At 52.4% G+C, this 21738-nt stretch overlaps 1 protein-coding gene across 2 annotated transcripts; it reads left to right on the forward strand.

The window, feature by feature from the left end:
- The first annotated feature begins 5246 nt into the window (after positions 1 to 5246).
- On the forward strand, positions 5247 to 21506 carry LOC120383843 (zinc finger protein RFP-like). 2 transcript variants are annotated; one of them, XM_039502128.1, is made up of 7 exons: positions 5247 to 5940; positions 12518 to 12613; positions 13414 to 13644; positions 14341 to 14363; positions 15438 to 15565; positions 17321 to 17353; positions 18731 to 21506. In XM_039502128.1, the coding sequence occupies exons 1-7, from the start codon at positions 5524 to 5526 to the stop codon at positions 19243 to 19245; spliced, it is 1443 nt and encodes a 480-aa protein (XP_039358062.1). In that variant the 5' UTR covers positions 5247 to 5523; the 3' UTR covers positions 19246 to 21506. The 2 variants fall into 2 exon arrangements, with proteins under 2 accessions (XP_039358062.1, XP_039358063.1); XM_039502129.1 differs by having other exon boundaries at positions 15450 to 15565.
- The last annotated feature ends 232 nt before the right edge of the window (positions 21507 to 21738 follow it).

The following is a 21738-nucleotide window of genomic DNA, read 5'->3' on the forward strand; positions in this document are numbered from 1 at the left end:
GAAGTGATCAGAAAAAGTGTTACTTCTTCGTTTGCCTTTTTTTTTTAATTGAAATATTCTTTACCCTCAAGATGGGTTACAGGGAATGGTAGCTGCAGCCAGCCAAACAGTGTCCCCCTTTGTCAGTTTAGAAATAGGAGATGTGGACAAACCCTCTTTAAATGGAAAATGAGGCAAACACCTGTATGCGACTGGTCATCGGGCTCAAGCGATAGAGCATGTCATATCTGAATGTCCCCTTCGTTCTTTTGCCCGGGGACCTGAAGGACTTTAATCAGCTCTCTACTGTGGCAATGTGCTGGCTATCAAACTTAGATATACCTTTGTAGTTGTTGCTACCTACCCAAGCCATATAAAAGAAGCAGTTTAGGAAGTATCCTGCCCTGTTGTGCTCTGTTTAGCCTGCTAGATCCAAATCTCGAAGCCTCGATGGAGCATAGTCAAGGCCCTGTATATGGGCCTCGGGACAGACATGGTTATTAATAGGGATCCAAACTAGGACCTTCAGCCCCCAAATTACTTGCTCGTACCCCTGGGATAAAAGAGTTAGGCCCAGATCCCCAAAGGTGCCTAACTCCCTTTGGTTTCAATGGGAGTTAGGTGTTTAAATACCTTGTGGGCCTTACTCCTTTATGGGTATGTTTGTATCTCCACTACTCAAAATCTGAGCAAATGCGGGGGAGAGGAAAATGTGTCGAGATTCTCCCCTCAAATTGCATCAGGGATAGAGAGGAGAGGGGCTGGGGTCACTCCCACAAGATACCTTCATCCTGTACACCTCTCCCATCTCCTCTACTGTGACCACAGGACTAGCTGGGAGCTTGCTGCAATCACTCAGGTTGTCTCAGAGCTCCTGCTCCAGCATCCTCAAAAGTCCATCGGTGCCTAAATCACATAGGAGTTAGACACCTAAATATCTTGGGCCTGGAGTCTTTCTGTAGACTTCAGCTGGCTGCAGCTCCGATCCCCAGACTGTTCAGGAGTGGGGAAAGTGACTGTCTTGAAGTGAGAAATCGTATTTGAATGGCAGAGATTAGGAGATACGCTTATCGCAGTCTGATTTGCCTTCAGCAGATCTTGCTTCTGATGTTTTTTACTGATACTTTGCTTTAACCACATTGATCCAAAGCGCTGGTTGGGCAGAGGTCCCACTTCCACAGTGGATTCCAAGTTCCCTCATCAGTTGGGGAAGGGACCATTTATTGTGCAGAGCCAAGGATATGCTCCAGGCTCAAGGAGAAATAACAGTGAATCATCAGGGCATTTCCCTGTGATGTAGGTTGTATTTTCAACTACAGAGTAACAGGACGTTGCCCGATTTATAGATCATACGGGTTATAGTCTCACCAATTCATCTGATCAGAAGATAATAAGGTTCTTGGCCCAGAATCTGGCTACACAGAATTTCCAAGGACCTTCTATAATAAACCTATTGTAATAATAAAGAACATACTTTTAATGTAACAAATGGTCAAACTCATAAGAAAAGATATATGGGCAAGCAATCAGAATAGCCCTATAGGCTGCAAGCCCGAATGGGATTAATTACATAACTCAGTAAAGCATTCCTGAGCAGGAAATGTGCTAGAAATGAAGATACTTTGGTTTATTTTTGAGGGAAATCTCCAAGATTTCCTAGGATTGGGTAGCAGTACCAGGAAACGCTGGTAAAGATTGACAATCCCGGAGTGGGATTTAATCCTGTAGGGACCAGATCCTCAAAGGTGCCTAAATCCCTTGAGTTGGGCCTATGTTCCTAAAGGGAATGCTTAGATCCTGTCTTTCCCGCAAGCTGACTCCACACCCACCAGCCAGGCCCATTTTATTCTATTCTGTTTAATTTGTCTGCATGAATTTCCTGGTAGCGAAAGGCTGTCAGACCCTGGGAATCCTTATTGGTCTATACCACAGACCCAACACAGGCAGCTCTATACGCTTAGCACCTCCTTCAAACTCCAAGCTGGAGGAGTGAAGGACATGCCACTGAAGACTTGGAGGCGGAGCGCCGCCTGGTGGGTACAAGCCCCACGTGTTTTTTACATGCAGTTTTTTTTTTTTAAGTCATCTCTGCCGGGGCCCCGTTGAAACTGTTCAAACTGGGCCCCGCGCTTCCTAAAGCCGGCCCTGTTGACATACTCTGAGTGCATGGGCGGCGCGTGAACTGCTGGCTGGGGGAGGCTAGCCCCTCCAGCCCCACCCCTTCCACACACCCCAGAGCCCCCGCCCCAGGCTGGCTAGTGCCTACAGCCGCCTCAGCCCCAGAGCGCTGGGAGGGAGAGTGCACAGTGCTGTTGCAGTGCTCCACAACTCCCCAACCCCGGGGAGGCGGGCAGCGTGCCCTCCAGCCCCTGGAGCCCAGAGGCACAGTCAAAGCAGGGGTCTGGGGGCAGAGTGTGAGAGGGGTCACACCTGGCTGTTTGGGGAGACACAGCCTCCCACAGCCTCCCCTACCCGCCGCCCTTGCCCTTGCCCAGGTGCTATAAAGTCTGCATGCTTCCTCGGATTGTCTGTGCCTCTTGTGGGTGTGTGAGTGAGGTGCCAGCATCCAGCTGCCAGAGAACAGCAGGGGCGGGGTGGGAGCCACTTGGGAACGAAGTAGCCAGTTCATGTTACAGTCAATCCTTCCACAGTGCGGTTAAATAGCGGCAACATCCTCTTCAGCGACTGTCTGATCTCTGCTGTCATGAGATGTCCCCATTGCCTTCAGTTACTCACAGGAGTAAAGTTAAGCCCCTGTGTGCAAGTCTGCAGGATCAGGGCCTTAGAGAGCTGCTGGCAAGGGGCAGTAAGGCCCAGAGCCCCAAAGGCATTTAGGTACCTAACCCATGGGAGTTAGGTGCCTAAATACTTAGGATAATCTGGGGCCTAAGGGTATTCTTTCCAAGGCAGCAGTAACTGCACTCCTTGCCCCCCCTCCTCTATACAATACCAGAGGGGAGCAGGGCAGGAATTGTTTTTCTCAGAGGGGATGTCCCCACAATCACACCCCTCCCAGGCCTGCTCCAGATGTGGGACAAATCACGCACCAGCTGAGTCTTAGGCGGGAGAGACACAGCGGTACAGAATTGGGGTTCCCACCTCTGAGATGCAACCAGGGGCGGCTCTAGGCACCAGCGGGCCAAGCACCCGCTTGGGGCGGCGTCCTGGGGAGGGCGGCATTTGGCTCCGGTGGAGCTCCCGCCGGCATGCCTGCGGCAGGTCCACCGGAGCCCGGGACGAGCGGACCTGCCGCAGTCATGCCTGCGGCGGGTCCCGTCTTCCCGCGGCTCCGGTTGAGCTCCCGCAGGCATGACTGCGGCAGGTCCGCTCGTCCCGGGCTCCGGTGGACCTGCCGCAGGCATGCCGCGGAGCTCCACCGAGCCAAATGCCGCCTCCCAGGATGCCGGAGCCGCGGGAAGAGGGGACCCGCCGCGGGACTGGGGAAGGGCGGCGCAGCGCTCTGCGCTGCTTGGGGCAGCCTACTTTGTAGAGCCGCCCCTGGATGCAACCCCTCCCACCCCCCCCCCCCAGGGGTATCGAGGATGCTCCTGAACCCGTAACGCTGGACAGCTGGCAGCATACAATGCGCAGCCTTACGGAGTGCCCAGGGCTGCACTCTCAAAAGAGGGACAATCTCGGGAAATCCTGGAGAACTGGCAACCCCATTCAGAACAGCCACAGCCACACTTCGGCAGCAGGGAACGAGGACCTGGCAGTGCCTGCCCTCTGCAACTGCTGCAACTGGCTCTGCCCCCTCCTGCATATCAGCCACTGGCACAGCAACTCCTCCATTGTCTCCCCCATACTGAGATCCAGTGTACTTCTCCCGGGGTCCCTAGCCTCTGTTTGCCAGAAGCTAGGAATGAGTGACAGGTAGGGTGACCAGAAAGCAAATGTGAAAAATCGGGACAGGGGGTAGGGGGGTAATAGGAGCTCATAAAAAAAAGCCCCAAATATTGGGACTGTCCCTATAAAATCAGGACATCTGGTCACCCTAAGTGACAGGAGATGGATCACTTGATGAGCACTTGTTCTGTTCATTCCCTCTGGGGCACCTGGCATTGGCCACTGTTGGAAGACAGGATACTGGGCTAGATGGACCATTAGTCTGTCCCAGTATGGCCGTTCTTATGAAACTACCCCCTTAAAACACCAAAATGAAATTTGTTTCCCTGATCACCACCGCTGGGCAATTGACATAGCTCCCTGCTAGGGTGACCAGGTCATCCTAGTCAAATATCGAGATGGGAGGGGGGGTGGCAGAGGGGAAAAAATGGCAGCAGAGCAAAAACCAAACCACCCCACCCCCGATTCCTCCTCCCTCCGCAAGCGCTGGAGGGAGGCCCGGGAGCGCGGGGCCGGGGTGAGTGTGAGTCCGGCCTGGCCCAGAGCAGGCAGGACTCAGGCGCGATACCTGGAGGATGAGCAGGGAGGAGGCCTGCGGGGCCAGGCGGCGGCTGTTCTCCCCCCACTGGGCAGCGGGACTCGGGAGCAGCCGCTGCTGCAGCTCCCCCTGCCGCGGGGGAGGAAGCGGCCGCTGGCCAAGCTCGGCGGCTGCGGCTCTGGGGCCCACGAATTCCCCCGAGCCCGGGCCTGCTGCGGGGACCCAGCGCGCACCCAGCCCCTGGGCAGTCGCGTCTGGGCTGGCTGCCCAGCTGGTGCAATCCCACGGGCGGCCCCGGAGTGGGGGCAGCAGGTCCCAGCCCCAATCCCGCTCGGGTCCCGCAGGGGAACGAACGGGGCTGGGCTGCCGATGCCTCCGCCGCGGGATTGCACCAGCTGGGCAGCCAGCCCAGACGCGACTGGCCAGGGGCTGGGCGCAGCGTGCGCGCTGCTGGGTCCCCGCAGCAGGTCCGGGCTCGGGGGGTTCGGGCCCGGGCACCAAAGCCGCCGAGGGCCACGTGCTTGGCCACTTCCTCCCCCCGCAGCAGTGGGAGCTGCAGCAGCGGCTGCTCCCGAGTCCTGCTGCCCGGGTGGGGAGAACAGCTGGCACCGCGGGCCGCCCCGCTACTCTCCCTCCAGGTACCGCCCTGCCAGAGTCCTGCCTGCTCGGAGCCAGGCCGGACTCACACTCAGCCCGGCCTGCGTCTCCTGGGCACGGCGTGCTTGGCAAGAGGCGGGGATTTGGGGAGGGAGCCAATGGGGCAGTGAGGGGCGGGGATTTGGGGAGGGAGCCAATGGGGAAGTGAGGGGGCGGGATCCAATGGGGGAAGGAGGGGCTGGAGTTGGGGCGGGGGAGGGCGCGAGCCCTTCCAGGCTCTGGAGCATTTGCTTGTTTGTCTAGTTGTCCCGACCTAACATTGGTCCGGACGCGGGACAAACAAGCAAATATCGGGTCAGTCCCGATAAAATCGGGACCTGTGGTCACCCTGCTCCCTGCACACAGAGAGTCACGTTTCTCCCCAGACTAGAGCCCTCCCCAGACTGACACTCTCAGCCACAGCTCACGGGAACAGCAGCGAATCAGCCAGATCGCAGGGGGCCGCCCCATAGGCTGAACAGAGGCCAAAGACAAGGAAATGAAACTAACCCTGTCACGCAGCCATGGCCGCACACAGCTCTGTACTAAGTCTCCAGGATGAACTCTCTTGTTCCATCTGCTTGGAGTATTTCCAAGATCCGGTGTCTATCCATTGTGGGCACAACTTCTGCCGGGCCTGCATCAGCCAGTGCTGGGAGGAGACAGATACAAACTTCTCCTGCCCCCAGTGCAGAGAAACCGCCCAGCAGAAGCTTTTCAGGCCCAACAGGGAGCTGGGGAAAGTTGTGGAAATAACCAGGCAGCTGAGTTTCCAGGTCACAGTAACCGCAGGAGGGGAGCAAGGGTGTGAGACACACCGGGAGGCCCTGAAACTCTTCTGTGACACGGATCAGCAACTAATTTGTGTGATCTGCAGAGAGTCGCAGGCGCACAGAGCGCACTCTGTGTTCCCAGTAGAGGAGGCGGCCCAGCAGTACAAGGTAAAGCCTGGGTGTCTTGTGTTGTCATCTAAAAGAGTTTTGTTTTGACGATGGTTATTTTCTATATTTTGGCTGCCATAGCGCCCCAGTGAAAGTCCCCACCTGAGACTGTCCCCAGAGTGGGCAGCAGCCGGCCTGCGCCGGACGCTTGGCGTGAAGTGAAAAAAACAGCTGTGTAGTGGCTGAACCAGTGATGAGCTGGAGATGGTTCCCACCCGTTGGCAGGAACCGGTTGCTAAATTTAGAAGCCGGTTTAGAACCAGTTGTTAGGGTTACCATACAGCCAGCAGCCACAGCTGCTGCTAGGAGACAAGACACCTGGGCTCTGTGCAGCTAGAGCGTCATTTGCCCGAGTGCTACCTTCCCCCCATTTGCCCCGCAGCCCCTTGAACCTTGTCACCCCCGGTTCCTCTCCCCTCCCTGATCCTCGTCACCCCCGGATTCCTCCCCTCCGAGTCTCGTCTTACCTTGGGCTCCAGCAGGCTGATTGAATCAGCTCCGGCAGGCTGAGCTGCAGAGTGATTCAATCAGCCTGCCGAAGCCCAAGGTAAGACGAGACTCAGAGGGGAGGAATCCCGGGGGGAGAGGAATTGGGGGTGATGAGGTTCGTGGGGCTGTGGGGCGAACCGGGGGAAGGTAGCGCTCGGCCAAAGGATGCATCGCTCTTCAGCTGCACAGAGCCGAGGTGTCTTGTCTCCCAGCAGCAGCTATGGCTGCTGCCAGGGGAATCAGACTGCAGCTGGCAGCCTGCGGAGCCCAAGGTAAGAAGGGGAGGGGAGGAATCAGAGAGTGACGGGGCTGGGAGGGGGTGGAGGAATCGAGAGATGACGAGGCTGGTGGCGGGAGGGGAGGGGATCCCCGGCGGGGGCAGTGAGTTGCCTGTCTGTATGGTCTAAATAATAGCTGCTGTTCCCCTAGCAAAATCCTCTCCTCTACATTTCCTTTCTATTTTTGCCTCATTTTCTCTAGTCTATAGTTCTGTTTTTAAAGCCTATATTATCTATTCATGTTAATCTGTCTCTCTGTTTCAGACAGGGTTAAATATGTAACTTGTTTTACATAGAAAAATAGCTGGAGAGATAATGGTAAGACTATATCACCCAGCATTCTAAAGAGGCTCTGTCCTTTACACTTTGTGACTAGGAAAAACAAAAGTTGTCTTTGAATTTTATTAACCAATGTAATTGCTTTTAACACTTTAAGACCTGTTTGTATAATAATGGAAATACTGTAGTTTCTCACTGGCTAGCTGTTAAAACATCATTTCTTTTGTTTACAGCCATTGGCAGTAGCTATATAATCCCCTACCCCACGATGGTGTTCTGTAACATTTGCCATGGCTACTGTCTCAGTGCTTGCCAAGCTTTTCATCATATCCACAGAATAGAGATTAAATTAATGTAACTGCTAGCTTCAATTCATACTAGTGCTTGTAAAAACTGCTTCATCAAAGCACTTAGTTCAATTTTGCAATAAATATCAGAATCCAATAAAGACGATTAAATCTGACTTATTGGCTACATATGTATTATATTTGGAGATGCAGTCAGTTATTATTCAACAGTGAGTTTCAGGAGGCGGCTGTCAGGGGGCAGGGCTGTGGAGGGGGACGGGGCAGTCAGGGGACAGGGAGCAGGGCAAATTGGGTAGGGGGTGGGGACCTGCGGGGGTAGTTAGGGTGGGGGGGATCTTGGGAGTCAGTGGTCGGGGACAAGGAGCAGGGGTGGGGTTGATGGATTGCAGGTGGGCAGTCAGGGGCAGGACATGGGGGGGTGTTGGATGGGGATGTTAGGCCTGAATGAAAATATAGCAGACAAAACAGTTATGCTAACCTGACTGAAATCAGGCTAGCAAAGGTTTTTGTAATCCCAGAGTGAAAAAAAGCAAAAAGCAGCATTTTTAACAGAGCCTGGGAAAACGTGAGACAAACCTGAGATATAAACCAGATTGCATGGCTGGCATACCATTAGCTGTGCTAAGGACAGTGTGTTTGAGTGAATGAGGAACTCCAGCATCCTCCTTTTCAGATTCTTCTTTTGGGTTTGTTATAGGTTTGTTTAAAAACTCTGTATTTTAATTTTTGGGTTTGTTAAAGATATAATTAATAATCTAAAGTTGTAGACATATAGTACAGTATATTGTGTATATGTATTTTGTAAAGTTTTAAGTTGTTAAACAAAGGGGTGGGTTTTGGTCAAGTTGCTCAAGTGAGATAATATAAAATGCTATATAGGCTAATGCTAAGCTGTAAAAGGGCTGGTTCCTCCTGGAGGATTCGCGCTCTTTGTTGAATCAATTGATTGATCACAAAAGGCTTTTTTGACTAGGCTTTTGCTGGTGTTGACTGTGGACTTAGCTGAACTGAAAATTTTAAACAACAAAGAAGGGAGGACAGCTGTTTTGGGAGGCACAGCCTTCCCTACCTGGCCCCTGATACAATTTTGCAACCCTGATGTGCAGGGCCAGCTTTAGGAAGTGTGGAGCCCGATTTGAACAATTTTGACAGGGCCCCGGCAGGGATGACTTAAAAAAAAAACACGTACAAAAACACGTGGGGCTTCCTCACCGGGCAGCGCTGCAAGACTTTGGCGGCGGGTCCTTCACTTGCTCTGAGTGTTCAGTGGCACTGAAGGACCCGCCACCGAAGCGCTGCTGAAGACCTGGAGCGAATGAAGGACCTGCCGCCGAAGACCCGGTAGGGAACCAGTTGTTAAGATTTTGGCAGCTCATCACTGGACTGAACCCTGACAGTGTCACTCTGGCTGAAGACAGGTTCTAGGTCAGAGGTGGGCAAACTACGGCCTGAGGGTCACACCCAGTCTGTCCAGCCCCTGAGCGCCCGGCCCCTGTCCTGCTGTTCCCCACCCCCACTGCAGCCTCAGCTTGCCATGCTGCCAGTGGTCTGGCCCACCACTTTTGCTGGGCAGCGCGGGCGGCGTGGCTGCGAGCTCCTGCTGCTCTGAGCAGCAAGGGAAGGGAGAAGGGGGTTAGGTAAGGGGCAGGGGTCCTGGGGGGCAGGGAGCAGGGGACAGTTGGATGGGATGGAGGTTCTGTCAGGGGGGGTCAGTCAGGGGATGGGGAATGGGGGCATTGGATAGTCGTGGGAGTCCCGGGGAGGCCTGTCTGGGGGCGGGGGTGTGAATAGGGGGCGGGGCAGTCAGGGGGACAGGGAACAGGGTGGGTTGGATAGGGGGTGGAGTTCCAGGGGGTGGTTAGGGGTGGGGGGTCCCAGGAGGGGTCAGTTAGGGGACAAGGAGCAGAGGGAGTTGGATGGGTCAGGGGTTCTGAGAGGGGCAGTCGGGGCAGGAAGTGAGAGGGGGTGGGAGCCAGGCTGTTTGGGGAGGCACAGCGTTCCCTACTCGGCCTTCCATATAGTTTCCTCAACACCAATGCCAAAAGATTTGCCCACCCCTGTTCTAGGTAATGCATATTCATGGGTCCTGAGGACAACTAGCGGAGTAGCATTGGTGGTGTAGCAGTTAGCATGGCTAAGTCTGTCTGAAATCAATGCCAAACTAGTGTGGTGTTTTCCTCAACTCTTTCCCTGCTTTTACCACAGCAAAGCAGTGCTGCCAAGTAAAGAGAGGAGTGGAGCTCCTTTATTCTACTGATGGCTCTGTGGTGTAATGGATAGTGTGTTGGCCTTCTAGAAAGCAGTTCTTGGTCTACCTCCGTTAGCCAAGTCATTCAAAGGTTGTGGGTTCAAATCCCACCAGAGTCAGTTTAGCTGCTGCCATTGTGGTTTTTATGCAATAGGTAGGGCCTTACCAAATTCATAGTCCATCTTGGTCAATTTCACAGTCAAAGGATTTTAAAAATTGTAAATGTCATGATTTCAGCTATTTAAATCTGAAATGGTGGTGTAACTGTAGCGGTCCTGAACCAAAAAGGAGTTGGGGCGAGGGGTCACAAGGTTATTGTGTGTTGGGGGGGAGGAGAGGGGAGGGTTGAGGTACTGCTGCCCTTACTTCTGTGCTGCTGGTGGTGGTGGCGCTGCCTTCAGAGCTGGGCAGCTGGAGAGCGGTGGCTGCTGGCCAGGAGCCCAGCTCTGAAGGCAGAGCCGCCACCAGCAGCAGTGCATGGCATGGCATGATATGGTATTGCCACCCTTACATCTGTGCTGCTGCCTTCAGAGCTAGGCCATCAGTCAGCAGCTGCCACCCTTTGGCCGCCCAGTTCTGAACTCAGTGCAGAATTAAGGGTGGCAATACCGCTACACCCTAAAATAACCTTGCAACCCCCCTGCAACTGCCTCCTGGGTCAGGACCCCCAATTTGAGAAACGCTGGTCTCCCCTGTGAAATCTGTATAGTATAGGGCAAGAGCACACAAAAGACCAGATTTCACAGGGGGAGACCAGATTTCACAGTCCATGACACATTTTTCATGGCTGTGAATTTGGTAGGGTCCCAGCAATTGTCAGTCACTTGAGTGCAGCTAAATGGGGCCAAGACAAGGCCGAAAGGTGCGCCTGGCTAGCAGTAGGTAGAAGCCTCTATCTGCATCTCTGCTGCGCAGGGAGACGTGTTTAACCCCCTCGAGAATTAAGGAAAAAATGGGAAGGTGAAAAAGAAACGAAAGCCTCTTCCAGTGGCTGAGGCCTGGTACAACCCTTCTGCAGCTGCTCCTTTCCAGCCCATCTGGATGCCCCCTTCTGGCCATGCAAGGGTTGGGGCGCTGCCACTGAGCGGTGGGCAGCCGGGGTCCAGCAATCCCTGGCCTCACACTGAAGAGACAAACGTTTAAGCCTCTCCACTAACTTAGGTGTTGACTCTTAAGCCGCTCCACCTTGTGCTGCAGCCGCAGTATTTAGCCTTCTTGTGTGGGTTCTCCTGCTGGGGAGAACGGGCCCTACAGGGCTCCATTTGAGGAGGAAACCTGGGCCGGAAAGAATTGCGGTCAGCAGGTCGAGCTCGTGTGTCCAGAGGGCTGAGCTGGTGGCCCCAGAAGCTCAGGCTGGTGTTCCGACGAGTCGGGGAGGCAGCTGAGGAGGGTGGCAGGACCGTGGCCTGGGGCCTCAGGCCCATTCATCCACCTGCACTTCCCAGGACCCCAGAGAGGCGAAAAGAGGAGGTGGCCAGACACTTGAACTGGCAGGCTCGCCCTACTCTCCTCCTCTCATATGCACCCTTCTTCCCTCAGAGTGGCCATGCCCACCTCTGGCACCTTGATCCTCCCCCCGGGATCACTCTCCCCACATCCCGAGCAGGGAAGCCCCCTGCACCAGGCACTGCAGGGCCCTTTCCCAACCTGTTGGAGGGCTCCGCCCTGGAGCACAGGTCTTGGGGGAAAAGGCCAAGGCTTGTCTCAAAGGCTTATTTTCCAGAGATGGCAGCCAGGGAGCTGCTCTGCTTGGCACCCAGGCTCTGCTTTCACCCCCTCTATTAGAGTGAAGATGAAGATTAAACCACCTTTAGCCCTTCGGCTCCACAGAAGGTTTCTGTCCACCCTGAGCTGGCTGTAAGACAGCTGGGCGAGGATGTGGCTGGTGTAGCACCTAGTGAATGTCCCCACCTGACACTGCGCCTGGAGCGGGCGACAGCTGGTCTGTACCAGACTTTTGGAGCCAGCCACCAGAGTCCCTTGGGGGGGCTTGCTCCCAGCCTCAGGAGGGAAGTGAAAAAAACCGAAGTATAGACGATTGAACCCTGCCAGTGTCATTTTGGCTGTAGTCTGGCCGAAGACAGGTTCTGGGTAATGCATAGTCATGGGTTTTAAGGGCCATTAACAAGGCAGCATTGGTGGTGTAGTGGTTAGCATGGATGACTTCTAAGTAGTTGGTCTGGGTTTAATTCCCAGCCAGTGCTGTGTCTTCCTCATATCTTCCCCTGCTTTTACCACAGCAATTGCAGTGTTGCAAAGTAGAAAGAGGAGATGAGGTAGTCAACTCATCCAAGGGTTCTCTGGTGCAATAGAACACATGTTGGACCGCTAAGGAACAGTGCATAGTATGGTATGAGACAGTCAATCAAATGTTGTGGGTTCAAATCCCACCAGCGTCTCTTTAGCTGGCTGCCAGTGTGGCTCCTACAGAATAGGCAGCCACTTGAGTGCAGCCAACTGGGGCCAAGACAAGGACAGAAAGGTGGACCAGGCTAGCAGGTGGTCAAAGTCTTGGCAGTGCGAGGAGGTGTGCTTTCACCCCTAGCGTGGGTGTCTTCAGTTGAGCTAAAGGTGGTTTAATCATCTTCTCTCTGAATAGAGGGGGTGAAAGCAAGGCCTAGGTGCCAACCTGAGAAGCTCCCTGGCTGCCATCTCCAGAAAATCAGCCTTTGAGACAAGCCTTGGCCTTTTCCCCCGAGACCTGCACTTTAGGGGGTTGGGAAAGAACCTCACAGCTCCTGGCGCAGGGGGCTTCCCTGATCGGGAGGTGGGGTCCCAGCGGGAGGGTTCAGGTGCCAGAGGTGGGCGTGGCCACTCTGAGGGGAGGAGGGTCCAGGCCAGTTGGTGCCGGAGGGAGATCCTGTCTTGTGTCCAGGGTTCTGTAGGGAGGACAGACTCCTCGATCCCTGCTGAGGAAACTGCCCACAAACAAACACAAAAAGTCAATTCCAGCCACGCTATTTTTCTTTGCTCAGAAACAATTCCAGACCCGGCTGCAGACTCTGAAGGAAGAGAGAGAAAAGCTCCTGGGGTTGAAAGTATCAGCAGAAGGGAGAAGCCGGGAGTATCTGGTACGTGTCCAATGTTATCAGCCAGCAGAGACATGGGGTAGGAGTCTGTCTCCCTGGATGAGTAGGGGGATGGGTTTGTGTGTGTGTCTCTGACCACGTTTGGTGGGATCACGGGGAACCAATACACAAGTCAGTTCCTGCCTAGGGATGGTCTCACATGGCTTAAACGGACCTTTGCCCTCCCTGAATTCTGGGCCCTCCGTGCAAGTTAGAGCAGCCTCGGGGCTGCACAAGCTGGCTCTGGCTCCCCAAGGGGCCTGAGTAGCAGAGACCAGCTGGGATGCAGTGGGCTTTTTCCACACTGCTGTTGCACCTCTTATCCCATGGGCCGGGAGCAGGACTATTGTGGAACATAAAGCCATTCTCCCCTGATCGAGGGAACCCACAGCACAGGGTTAGTCTCAGCGCAGTTTAAAAAGGCCTGAGAATCGGGCTTCCTGTGTCTGTGCATGTTGCCCTCTGTGGATATTCCTGTCTCTCCATGGGCTGGATTGTGCCAGTGATTTCTGCCCTTCAGTGGGGCTGGACCAGATCCCCAGGATCCCAGAACAGCCCTGAGGGAGCGCAGCAGCTGCTGCAGCCAAGGGAGGGATGCAATTGCTTCTCTGGCCAGTGCAGGTTGTGGGGCTGTTCTGGGCAAAATCTTCTCTCTGACAACTTGGAGAAAGTTTTTCTCTAAATGGCAAGTGTTGAAATTTGGATCTGTAATGAAATTCGCCCCACTGCACACTCAGGGCCCAGGGAAATATCCCCCAACCTTCTCCACGTCCCTGACCTGCCTTTTCACTCTTTCATGGCAGGAGAAGACAGATGCCCAGAGGCAGAAGATCGTGTCTGAATTTGAGCAGCTGCGCCAGTTCCTGGAGGAACAAGAGCGACTCCTGCTGGGCCAGCTGGCAGAGCTAGAGAAGGGGATGACAAAGATGCGGGATGAAAATTTCACCAAACTCTGCAAGGAGATTTCCCGACTCAGTGAGCTGATCCGTGAGATGGAGGGGAAGTGCCGGCAGCCAGCAAGTGAATTCCTGCAGGTGAGATCTTGGCTTCTGGTATAGAATTTTGGAAAACAACATAGAAGTGAGACTTGTGAGATGGGATTGTGAGTCCAGGATTCAAACCTCCCCCTGTAACTCACTGTACATATTGCTTATATGGAAATCTTCTTTATCACTTCCCTTTGGTCTTCATTTTATTGTTCTGAATTTTATGACTCATAGTTTATCAGGGGACCAAGATCAGGGAAAAGGCGCTGCTTAGTCTATAGAGATTTTATTTCTTCATGCACATGTATCTAGAAATGTTTATGGCCCACATCGCTGTGGAGTCTAAGCACCTGAATAGTGAACGAATTTATCTTCCACTTGGAAGGCTGGGAAATATTACGTGAATCACACTATTGCACCCATTATAAAGCTGGGGAACTGAGGCACAGCCAGATGATGTAACTTGCCCAAGTCACTAGGGGTGTCTAGGGCAGTTCAAGGAATAGAGCCTAGATCTCCTGCGTCCAAGTTCAGTGCTTTAACCGCAAGTCTGCTGGCTGGAACAGGAGCCCGGGCTCTGTCTCTGCAATGTGGCGGTGCTAACCGTGACACTGCTGACACACCTCCCTGGGAACGTGGTGTGTGCCCCCTCCACCCGTGGGACATAGAAACAGATTCGATGATTAGGCATTATTCATTCTCGCTGTTATCACTGTGAGACTGAGCTTCCTTTCTTCTCTCTAGGACGTCAGAAACACCCTGAGCAGGTACGTGGCATCTTCTCAGTCCCCTCTCACGCTTCACTGTGCTTGGGCCCTTGTCCAACCCTCATCTCCTTCTCAGACAGCAGCAAAGCATGCAGGGCAGGGTATTCAGGCTTGGGCTGAAACTTGGGCTTGGTGCTCTTTAATTATTAACCTGAATATAGGAACATGCTATAAAAACTCCATGCTCCACCTGTGCCAGAACAACTGGCACTGCCTACACCAGGGGTTAGGTCAGGGGTATGGATATTTCCCACCCTTGAGTGAGGGAGTTATACCCATGTAAGTTTATAGTGTAGACCTGGAATTAATCCAAAGAGTGACAGAGCTGTAGTGATCTGTCAACTCAAAGTGTCTGTCAGGGTGAACCCAAAGTGTATTTCAGGATTCTGGCCCCATCAGATATCAAACAGCAAAGAGATGGAACATTTTCCTGTGACTTTGCTTTATTTCCATCCTTCAGCTTCCAAGCCCACAGGACTGAGCTTTCTTGCAGGTAGCATTTCCAAGGTGCAATAGGGCGTTAACCAATCCTTTGTATTGTGATGTTTCTTTATGGCCCATCTGATTTTGACAACTCTTCTGTGTGGGCTGGGAGGACCATTCCCATGTCTGGGTTCCCAAATTCACAGCAAACATTCTCAAAGTTAGAGAGCAAAACCTACATATTTTTATAGCATGGAATATCGACATTACAAGTGAGATTAATGCATGCAGCAACTTACCAGCATTTCACAGAATCTAAATACTAAATACATTCTTATAAGACTAATAGCTATTGTGGGCAAAACTAACACACAAGTGAACTGGTCTGGTCTCAAGCTTTGAGTTTGCCAGTTCTTTGCTAATGCCTGCAGCCTGGGCAGCAGCTGGCATCTGGCCTGCCAGCGTCACAGGGGTCACTGTGACCATTGGTTGGGCTGGACCTGGTCTGAGGTTGGGTTACACAGAGAAATGTGCTCATCTTAACAGCTTTCACAGCCCATCGGCTTCCACTGACATGCGACTGATATTAAATGATGAATGCCAAAGTAATGAAGAATAGCGATTAAGTAATCAAATGATGAATCAGAACAGCTTGTCTCCTAGGTGCAAGAAGGGGCAGTTTCAGCAGCCAGTGGAGATTTCTCCTGAGCTGGAGAAGAGACTCTGTGATTTCTGTCCGAAAATCTTTGTTCTAAAGGAGACTCTGAAGAAATTGAAAGGTAGGACCAGGAAGGGATCTAGGAAGGGAAATAAAAACTTGTCTCTAGAATTGTGGGATTTGCTGAGCAGTGACCAATCAGCTGCTAATTTAAAAATAACAAAAAAGAGATAGATCAAAATTCTTGAATGAGGGGACTGGGCTGGAGAATTTTCTAGGGCAAATGAAATTCTGATTGAGAAACAACCATAATATGAATGTGAATCGTCACCTTAACTTGTTTGCCTGAATTATAGAGGAATGCAGTCTCTTTGGATGAAGCAAGCCTTACGGCCATACAGAGTGCTCTGATCATAGTCCTGCCTGGGTTCAGTTTCAGTCTGGCCTCAGTAGAAATTCTCTGCGGATAAATAAAGTTCATGACTGATAAGAGAGGACAAGTCTGGTGCATGAAGCTGTCACAGAGTTCCCGGGCGATGCTCTGGAACTGCTCCCCACAAAGCCAGTCAGGACTTTGGGGAGCCTCCTCTCCCTTGGAGCAGACTGTCTTCAGGGCAAGAAGCTCACACGGCTTCACCTTCCTGGGTCTGATCTTGGAGCATTCAGCGTATGCCTCTCCGTGCGCTTCCCACAGCAAGTCCGCCCAGGCGGGGGTCCGCCCAGTGCAGAGGGTCCTGCACGCACCCCGCACTTAGCAGTCAGATGTGACTCTTCCAGTAAAACAGAGGTTTATTAGATGACAGGAACATGGTCTAAAACAGAGCTTTTAGGTACAGAGAACGGGGCCCCTCAGCCAGACAACCCCGTCTGCCCTTATTTCCCATCCCCAGCCTGCTCCATACTGAAAGTACCTCCAGCCCCTCCTTCTCTGCTGAGTTCCTTTCCCGGGCCAGGAGGTCACCTGACCTCTTTGTTTTCCCACACTTTTAGCATCCCCTTGCAGGGGGGAAGGGCCAGGGCCATTAGCTGCCAGGAGACAGAGTGTTGGCCAGAAACTGAGGCACCCACACAGTATTCAGAGGAAACATTAAGAACAGTCCCACTTTGTCACATCAGTCCTCCTTACACCATATTAAGTGGACTTAAGTCATGCATAGGTTGGTCATTCTACATGGGAGAGGGGAGACATTTCATATTCACTCTTAAGCCTTGTCTACACTGCCACTTTATAGCGCTGCAACTTTCTAGCTCAGAGGGTGAGAACCTCCCCTGAGCGCTGCACATTTCAGCACTGTAAAGTGGCAGTGTAGACAGTGCTCCAGCACTGGGAGTTACTCCCCTCGGGGAGGTGGGTTTTTTAGAGCACTGGGAGAGCTCACTCTCAGTGCTGACATACCCTTAGTTTCTCTTTCTATCTGGGTATCTCTGTCCCTTTCCTTCTGCGTTTGGCCCAGTCCTCAAGCACATGTATCCTGATTATTTGTTAAACCGTGACACCAGTATTAAAACTGGTCAAAACATTTAATTCAAAAAAAGTTTGATGGAAAATCCCCCCTGCTCAAAAAAACCCTTCCAGATCCACAAAGAAAACAAACAGAAACAAACAATTTTGTTTGTTTCTCTCCCCCCCCCCCAAATTCTCTAATTTTTGATTTTCCAGGTTCCCCCCCATCCTTTTTTTTTGGCACTGACTACAAGGGGGGTATTTTTGTTTTGTTTTTTCACTTTTACATTTTTCTTTCCCTTTTGCCATCGGGTAATATTTCAACACTTCTTCTCACCATGTCCCCAAATTCATCCCAGCTCTGGCTATGGACAGCAGAAATCACACCGTAATGTGACAGCATAATATCTCATCTTTCTCCTCTCTCTCTAGATACCCTGCCCTCCGAACTGGAGAGAGAATGGGGTGAGTCTCTGGGAAAGGTGGGGCTGGGGAAAAAGGCTGCAAATGGGAAGAGATCATAACAGTTTGTGTTGGTGACCCTGGATTCACTTGCAGAAGAAGCTTCTGAGATCAAACAAAGCAGAAGCTGTTATGACTAGAGAATGGGCATTCCAGAGAGGGGGACGGCTTTAAACACTCCAGCATATTAACTCCTTAACTGGTCGGACCGAGCCCCTTGCTGTCTCCAGTCATCCTCTTCCATCTCTCTCCCTCTTGCTGGGTTGTGGGGTCTCCCTTCACCCTGTCGTTGGGAACTCCTGGGTGCTGCCCCATCTTGTCCACCCTCTCTGGCTGGTGCCTCCTTCTCTTCCTCCCCTTGTGGGCTGGGGGCTCTTTCTTGTCCTTGCCATCCGTCCCCCGTTCGCTGGTGTGTGTGTGTGTGTGTGTCTCATCATCCCCTCCTCCGCCTTCCACATGCTGCTGACCCCTCCCTCTGCCCCACGCCGAGTGTCAATCCCCAACCTCTTCCTTCTGGAGTGGGTTTTGCACACTGTCCCTCCTGTGTAGAGTCCTACCGAATTCACGGTCACAGACTGTGAAATGTGATCTCCCCCGTGAAATCTGGCTATGACAGAGGAGGAGCAGGCCTGGGCTTCCACTGTGGGCCAGGCTCCAGTGGCTAGTCCCAGTCCAGGCTGGGGAGGGACAGGACTTCCTCTTCTCCTGCAGGGGCTGCCCCAAAAGGTGGGTCAGACCCACCTCTGGGAACCTCCCCCAGCTGCAGGAAGCTCTGCAGTTGCTGGCTGGGACAGCTCCTGACCCAGTCAGGAGGCTCCGGCTCCAGCTCTCAGCCTCTGACCCAGGCAGGGAGGCTGCGGGGAAAACCCAGATGGATGATAACTCACCCCACCCCATACCCTGTAACCCTCACTTCTGCGCTGCTGCTGATGGTCGCACTGGTGGTGGCGCCCAGCCAGCAGCCGCTGCTCTCCGGCTGCCCAGCTCTGAAGGCAGCAGCAGCGCAGAAGTAAGGGTGGCAATCCCACGACCCCCCTGCAATAGCCTTGTGACCCTCCCATGACCTCCTTTTGGGTTGGTATCCCCCACCGTTACAACACTGTCAAATTTCAGATGTGAACACCAGAAACTGTGAAAACCCCATGACTGTGACATTGACCAGAGTAGGGCCCTACCAAATTTATGGTCCATTTATGTGCCATCTCTTGGTTCCTCCCTCCTGGCTGGTGGGGCTGGGAAGGCATCTCCCAGCTGCCCTCCCTATAAGCACCAACTCCGTGGGTGCTCCGGGGCTGAAGCACCCACAGGGAAGCAGGAGATGGCACATAAATGGACCATAAATCTGGTAGGGCCCTAACGCTCTGATTCTCCACCCCCCAGCGAATGTGACTCTGGATCCAGACACGGCTCATCCCGAACTCGTCCTGTCTGAAGATCGGAAAGGCGTGAAGCGGGGACACACGCGGCAGCATCTTCCTTACAATCTGGAGAGATTTGACGCTGAGCTCTGCGTGCTGGGCTGTGTGGGGTTCACCTCGGGGCGACATTGCTGGGTGGTGGAGGTGGGGGATGAAGGGGGCTGGGCTGTGGGGGTGGCTAGAGAGTCTGTGAGGAGGAAGGGAGAGTTCATCTTTCAACCCGAGAAGGGGATCTGGGCTGTGGGGCTGTGGAGGACTCGGTACTTGGTTCTTACCTCTCCTGCGACACCCCTGTCCCTGAGCTGGGCGCCCAGGAGGATCCGGGTCTCTCTGGACTATACACAGGGGCAGGTGGCATTTTTTGACGCTGATAGTGAAGCCCCGATCTTCACTTTCCCACCGGCCTCATTCATGGGGGAGCGAGTCCGCCCCTGGCTCTGGGTGGAGATGGGATCGCAGCTCAGGCTGTGCCCCTGAAACACGAGGTGAAATTCACCGCTGCACCTCTCCTCCAGGCAGAGGCTCCCCCGGCACCTGGCTCCTCATCTCTGGGACGCTGGCCAAGTGCAGGGAGCCTCTGAACTGACACAACTTTAGGTTGCTGGGTGTGATTAGGGCAGAGAGCCCAATCCTATTGTCCAGACTGGTCCTATCCACTCTGATTCTGGAGAGCTCGGGCAGTCTGCTGGGCAGATGGAGGGAGAGGAATCCTGAGGGTAGGGACAAAGGTGGGGGCTGGAGAGCAGTTTTACTCCAGTGACTTCACTCCTGATTTACACTAGGGTGGGGGAGGGGAATCAGCCCCAGTGACTCCTGAGGGGGTCACTCCTCATTCACACTGGAGTGAATGAGGCCAGGAGGGAATCACTTCCAATGGGAGTGACTCCTGATTGACACTGGTGTGAATGAGAGGGGAATCCGTCCCAATTATTCCAATGGGAGACATGGCTAGAAAAGGTTAAACATCCCATGTTTTTTTGTATTTACGTATGTATGAGTAGGGTCTACAATGTAATCAACAGTCCCTGCCTATGCTGTATTCTGAGAATTCAGAGGTCAAAAGAAGAGCCTATCACTTAAATGAATTATAAACATGGGATATCTCAGTATTCATCTCTCTTTGAAATGTACTGCGAATGGTGGAGGAACAAGCAAATGGCCTTGTGTTAATTCGTATAGCTAAGTACCTGTGATGGACCTCCTTCAAAGTCATCCTAATTACCTTTTGTTCCCTGAGGAACTCCAACTTGTCAAAAGACATGAAATTGTACAAAAGATCCTTGGATCCTGATTCTGTCATCTCAGATCTGCTTAGACTTCATCAGGGGACGTTTGAGTCGCAAGATTGAGGTCCCAGTTATGCTGACACTCACCGAAGGTGATATTGGACATTGGAGTATAATCTTTGAACTATTAATGAAAGAACTCTTTGCAACCACAGAGCTCACCATCTCTGCCATGAATCTGCACCTCAATAAATTGAACTCATGTCTGTCTGTATATTGATCTTTTAACCATACTCTCTCTCTTTTGTTTTTTTAATACATTTTAGTTTTGTTAATAAAAATTGGCTGTAACGTCTGTTTGGTAAAGATCTGAAACATGCATTAACCTGGGACGTAATGTGTCCGATACTTTGGCATTGGTAGAACCTTTTCTTTTATATGACGAAATAAGATTTACAGAAATTTTCATCATATTTGACATGAGTACGTGGATGGAGGCCTGAGGCTGGATCACTTTAAGGGAACTGTGTTGTTTGGATTTCTGAGTAACCAGTAAGGTAATAAAGAAGCTGTTTTATGCTGGCTTGGTAAATCTAAGTATTGGAATATCCACCAGTTTTATGAGGATTGTCTGCCCTGTTCTTTGGAGTTCACCCTAATCGAGTGACCATAGCTGGCCCCCACTAGGACCCCGGTCATACTACTCCTGATTGACACTGGTGTGAGTGAGAGGGGAATCAGCCCCAGTGACTGCAATGGGAGAGACTCTTGATTGCTGTACTTTTCTTCCTTCTCCTGTTCTTCCCTGAGCGACCCCCCCACCCTTTTGTGGTCATTTGTCTTGCTTTGTGCGATTAGTGAGAGAAAAAGGGATGAAGCAGCGGAGGGAAGATGAGAGTTTCTTTAATTTTCCTCCTAGTTGGAAATGTCTGCTTGATGGACATTCCAGGCACGTGGGCCTTCGGTTTGCATAAGAGGCCAGGACTACCCTACAAAATTAAGTCAACCTAATTCACATTGGTGTACAGCCCCCACAGCAATTACACTGCACTTTGCTCCTTGTGTCAGCAATGCGCGTCCTCACCGGGAGCAGTTGTACCGATCGTACTGTCAGCATGGGGCATTGTGGGATTGCTCCTGGAGGCCAGTAGCAGTCCATGGAAGCAATGAAGTGTCTACACTGACACTGAATTAACCTAACTACATCAGGCCTGACTCTATGCTGCCCATGGAGGTGGAGTTATTAAGTCGCCATAGCAGGGCACTTTAATCAGCGGGAGCGAAATTTTAATGTAGACACTTTCATAGTTAGGTCAATGTAAGCTGCCTTACGTAAACTGCCTAACTCTGTAATGTAGACCAGAGAGAGACAGAGAGAGCGCATACTGCCAGCGTCTGGGTACCATGCTGGAGGCTGAAAGCAAAGAAACTATTATCTCCTTTTGTTTCTGGTTCCTCCTGTGTTCAGAGAAACAGGATTTTGTATGTCCCTTCTCAATAAATAAAAGTACATCGGCGAAAATACCAGACTCCATCGTCAGTGTCTACTCCCATCCGGAACCTCCCCAGGCCCATAACTTCTACTGTGGCCAGTTGCCAGTTATGTCCATCCAGACCCACAGGGCCCCAATCTGACCCTGATCTGTTCACATATTGCAAACCTTCCCCACTCTGGCCTAGGGTTACCACCCAGCACCCGTCCCCCCCACCCGCAAAGGCAAGCCCACAGCAACCCCAACCCCTA

Source organism: Mauremys reevesii, linkage group 15 (genome assembly GCF_016161935.1).
Source record: "Mauremys reevesii isolate NIE-2019 linkage group 15, ASM1616193v1, whole genome shotgun sequence".
Lineage (NCBI taxonomy): Eukaryota > Metazoa > Chordata > Testudines > Geoemydidae > Mauremys > Mauremys reevesii.

What these genes read in the sequence shown, in the direction of transcription:
- LOC120383843 (XM_039502128.1), top strand. Translation starts at nt 5,524, where the DNA reads ATGGCCGCACACAGCTCTGTACTAAGTCTCCAGGATGAACTCTCTTGT. An exon ending in GTCAGAAACACCCTGAGCAG is followed by an intron (nt 14,364 to 15,437) that starts GTACGTGGCATC and finishes GAATCAGAACAG; the next exon opens with CTTGTCTCCTAGGTGCAAGA. An exon ending in GACTCTGAAGAAATTGAAAG is followed by an intron (nt 15,566 to 17,320) that starts GTAGGACCAGGA and finishes CTCTCTCTCTAG; the next exon opens with ATACCCTGCCCTCCGAACTG.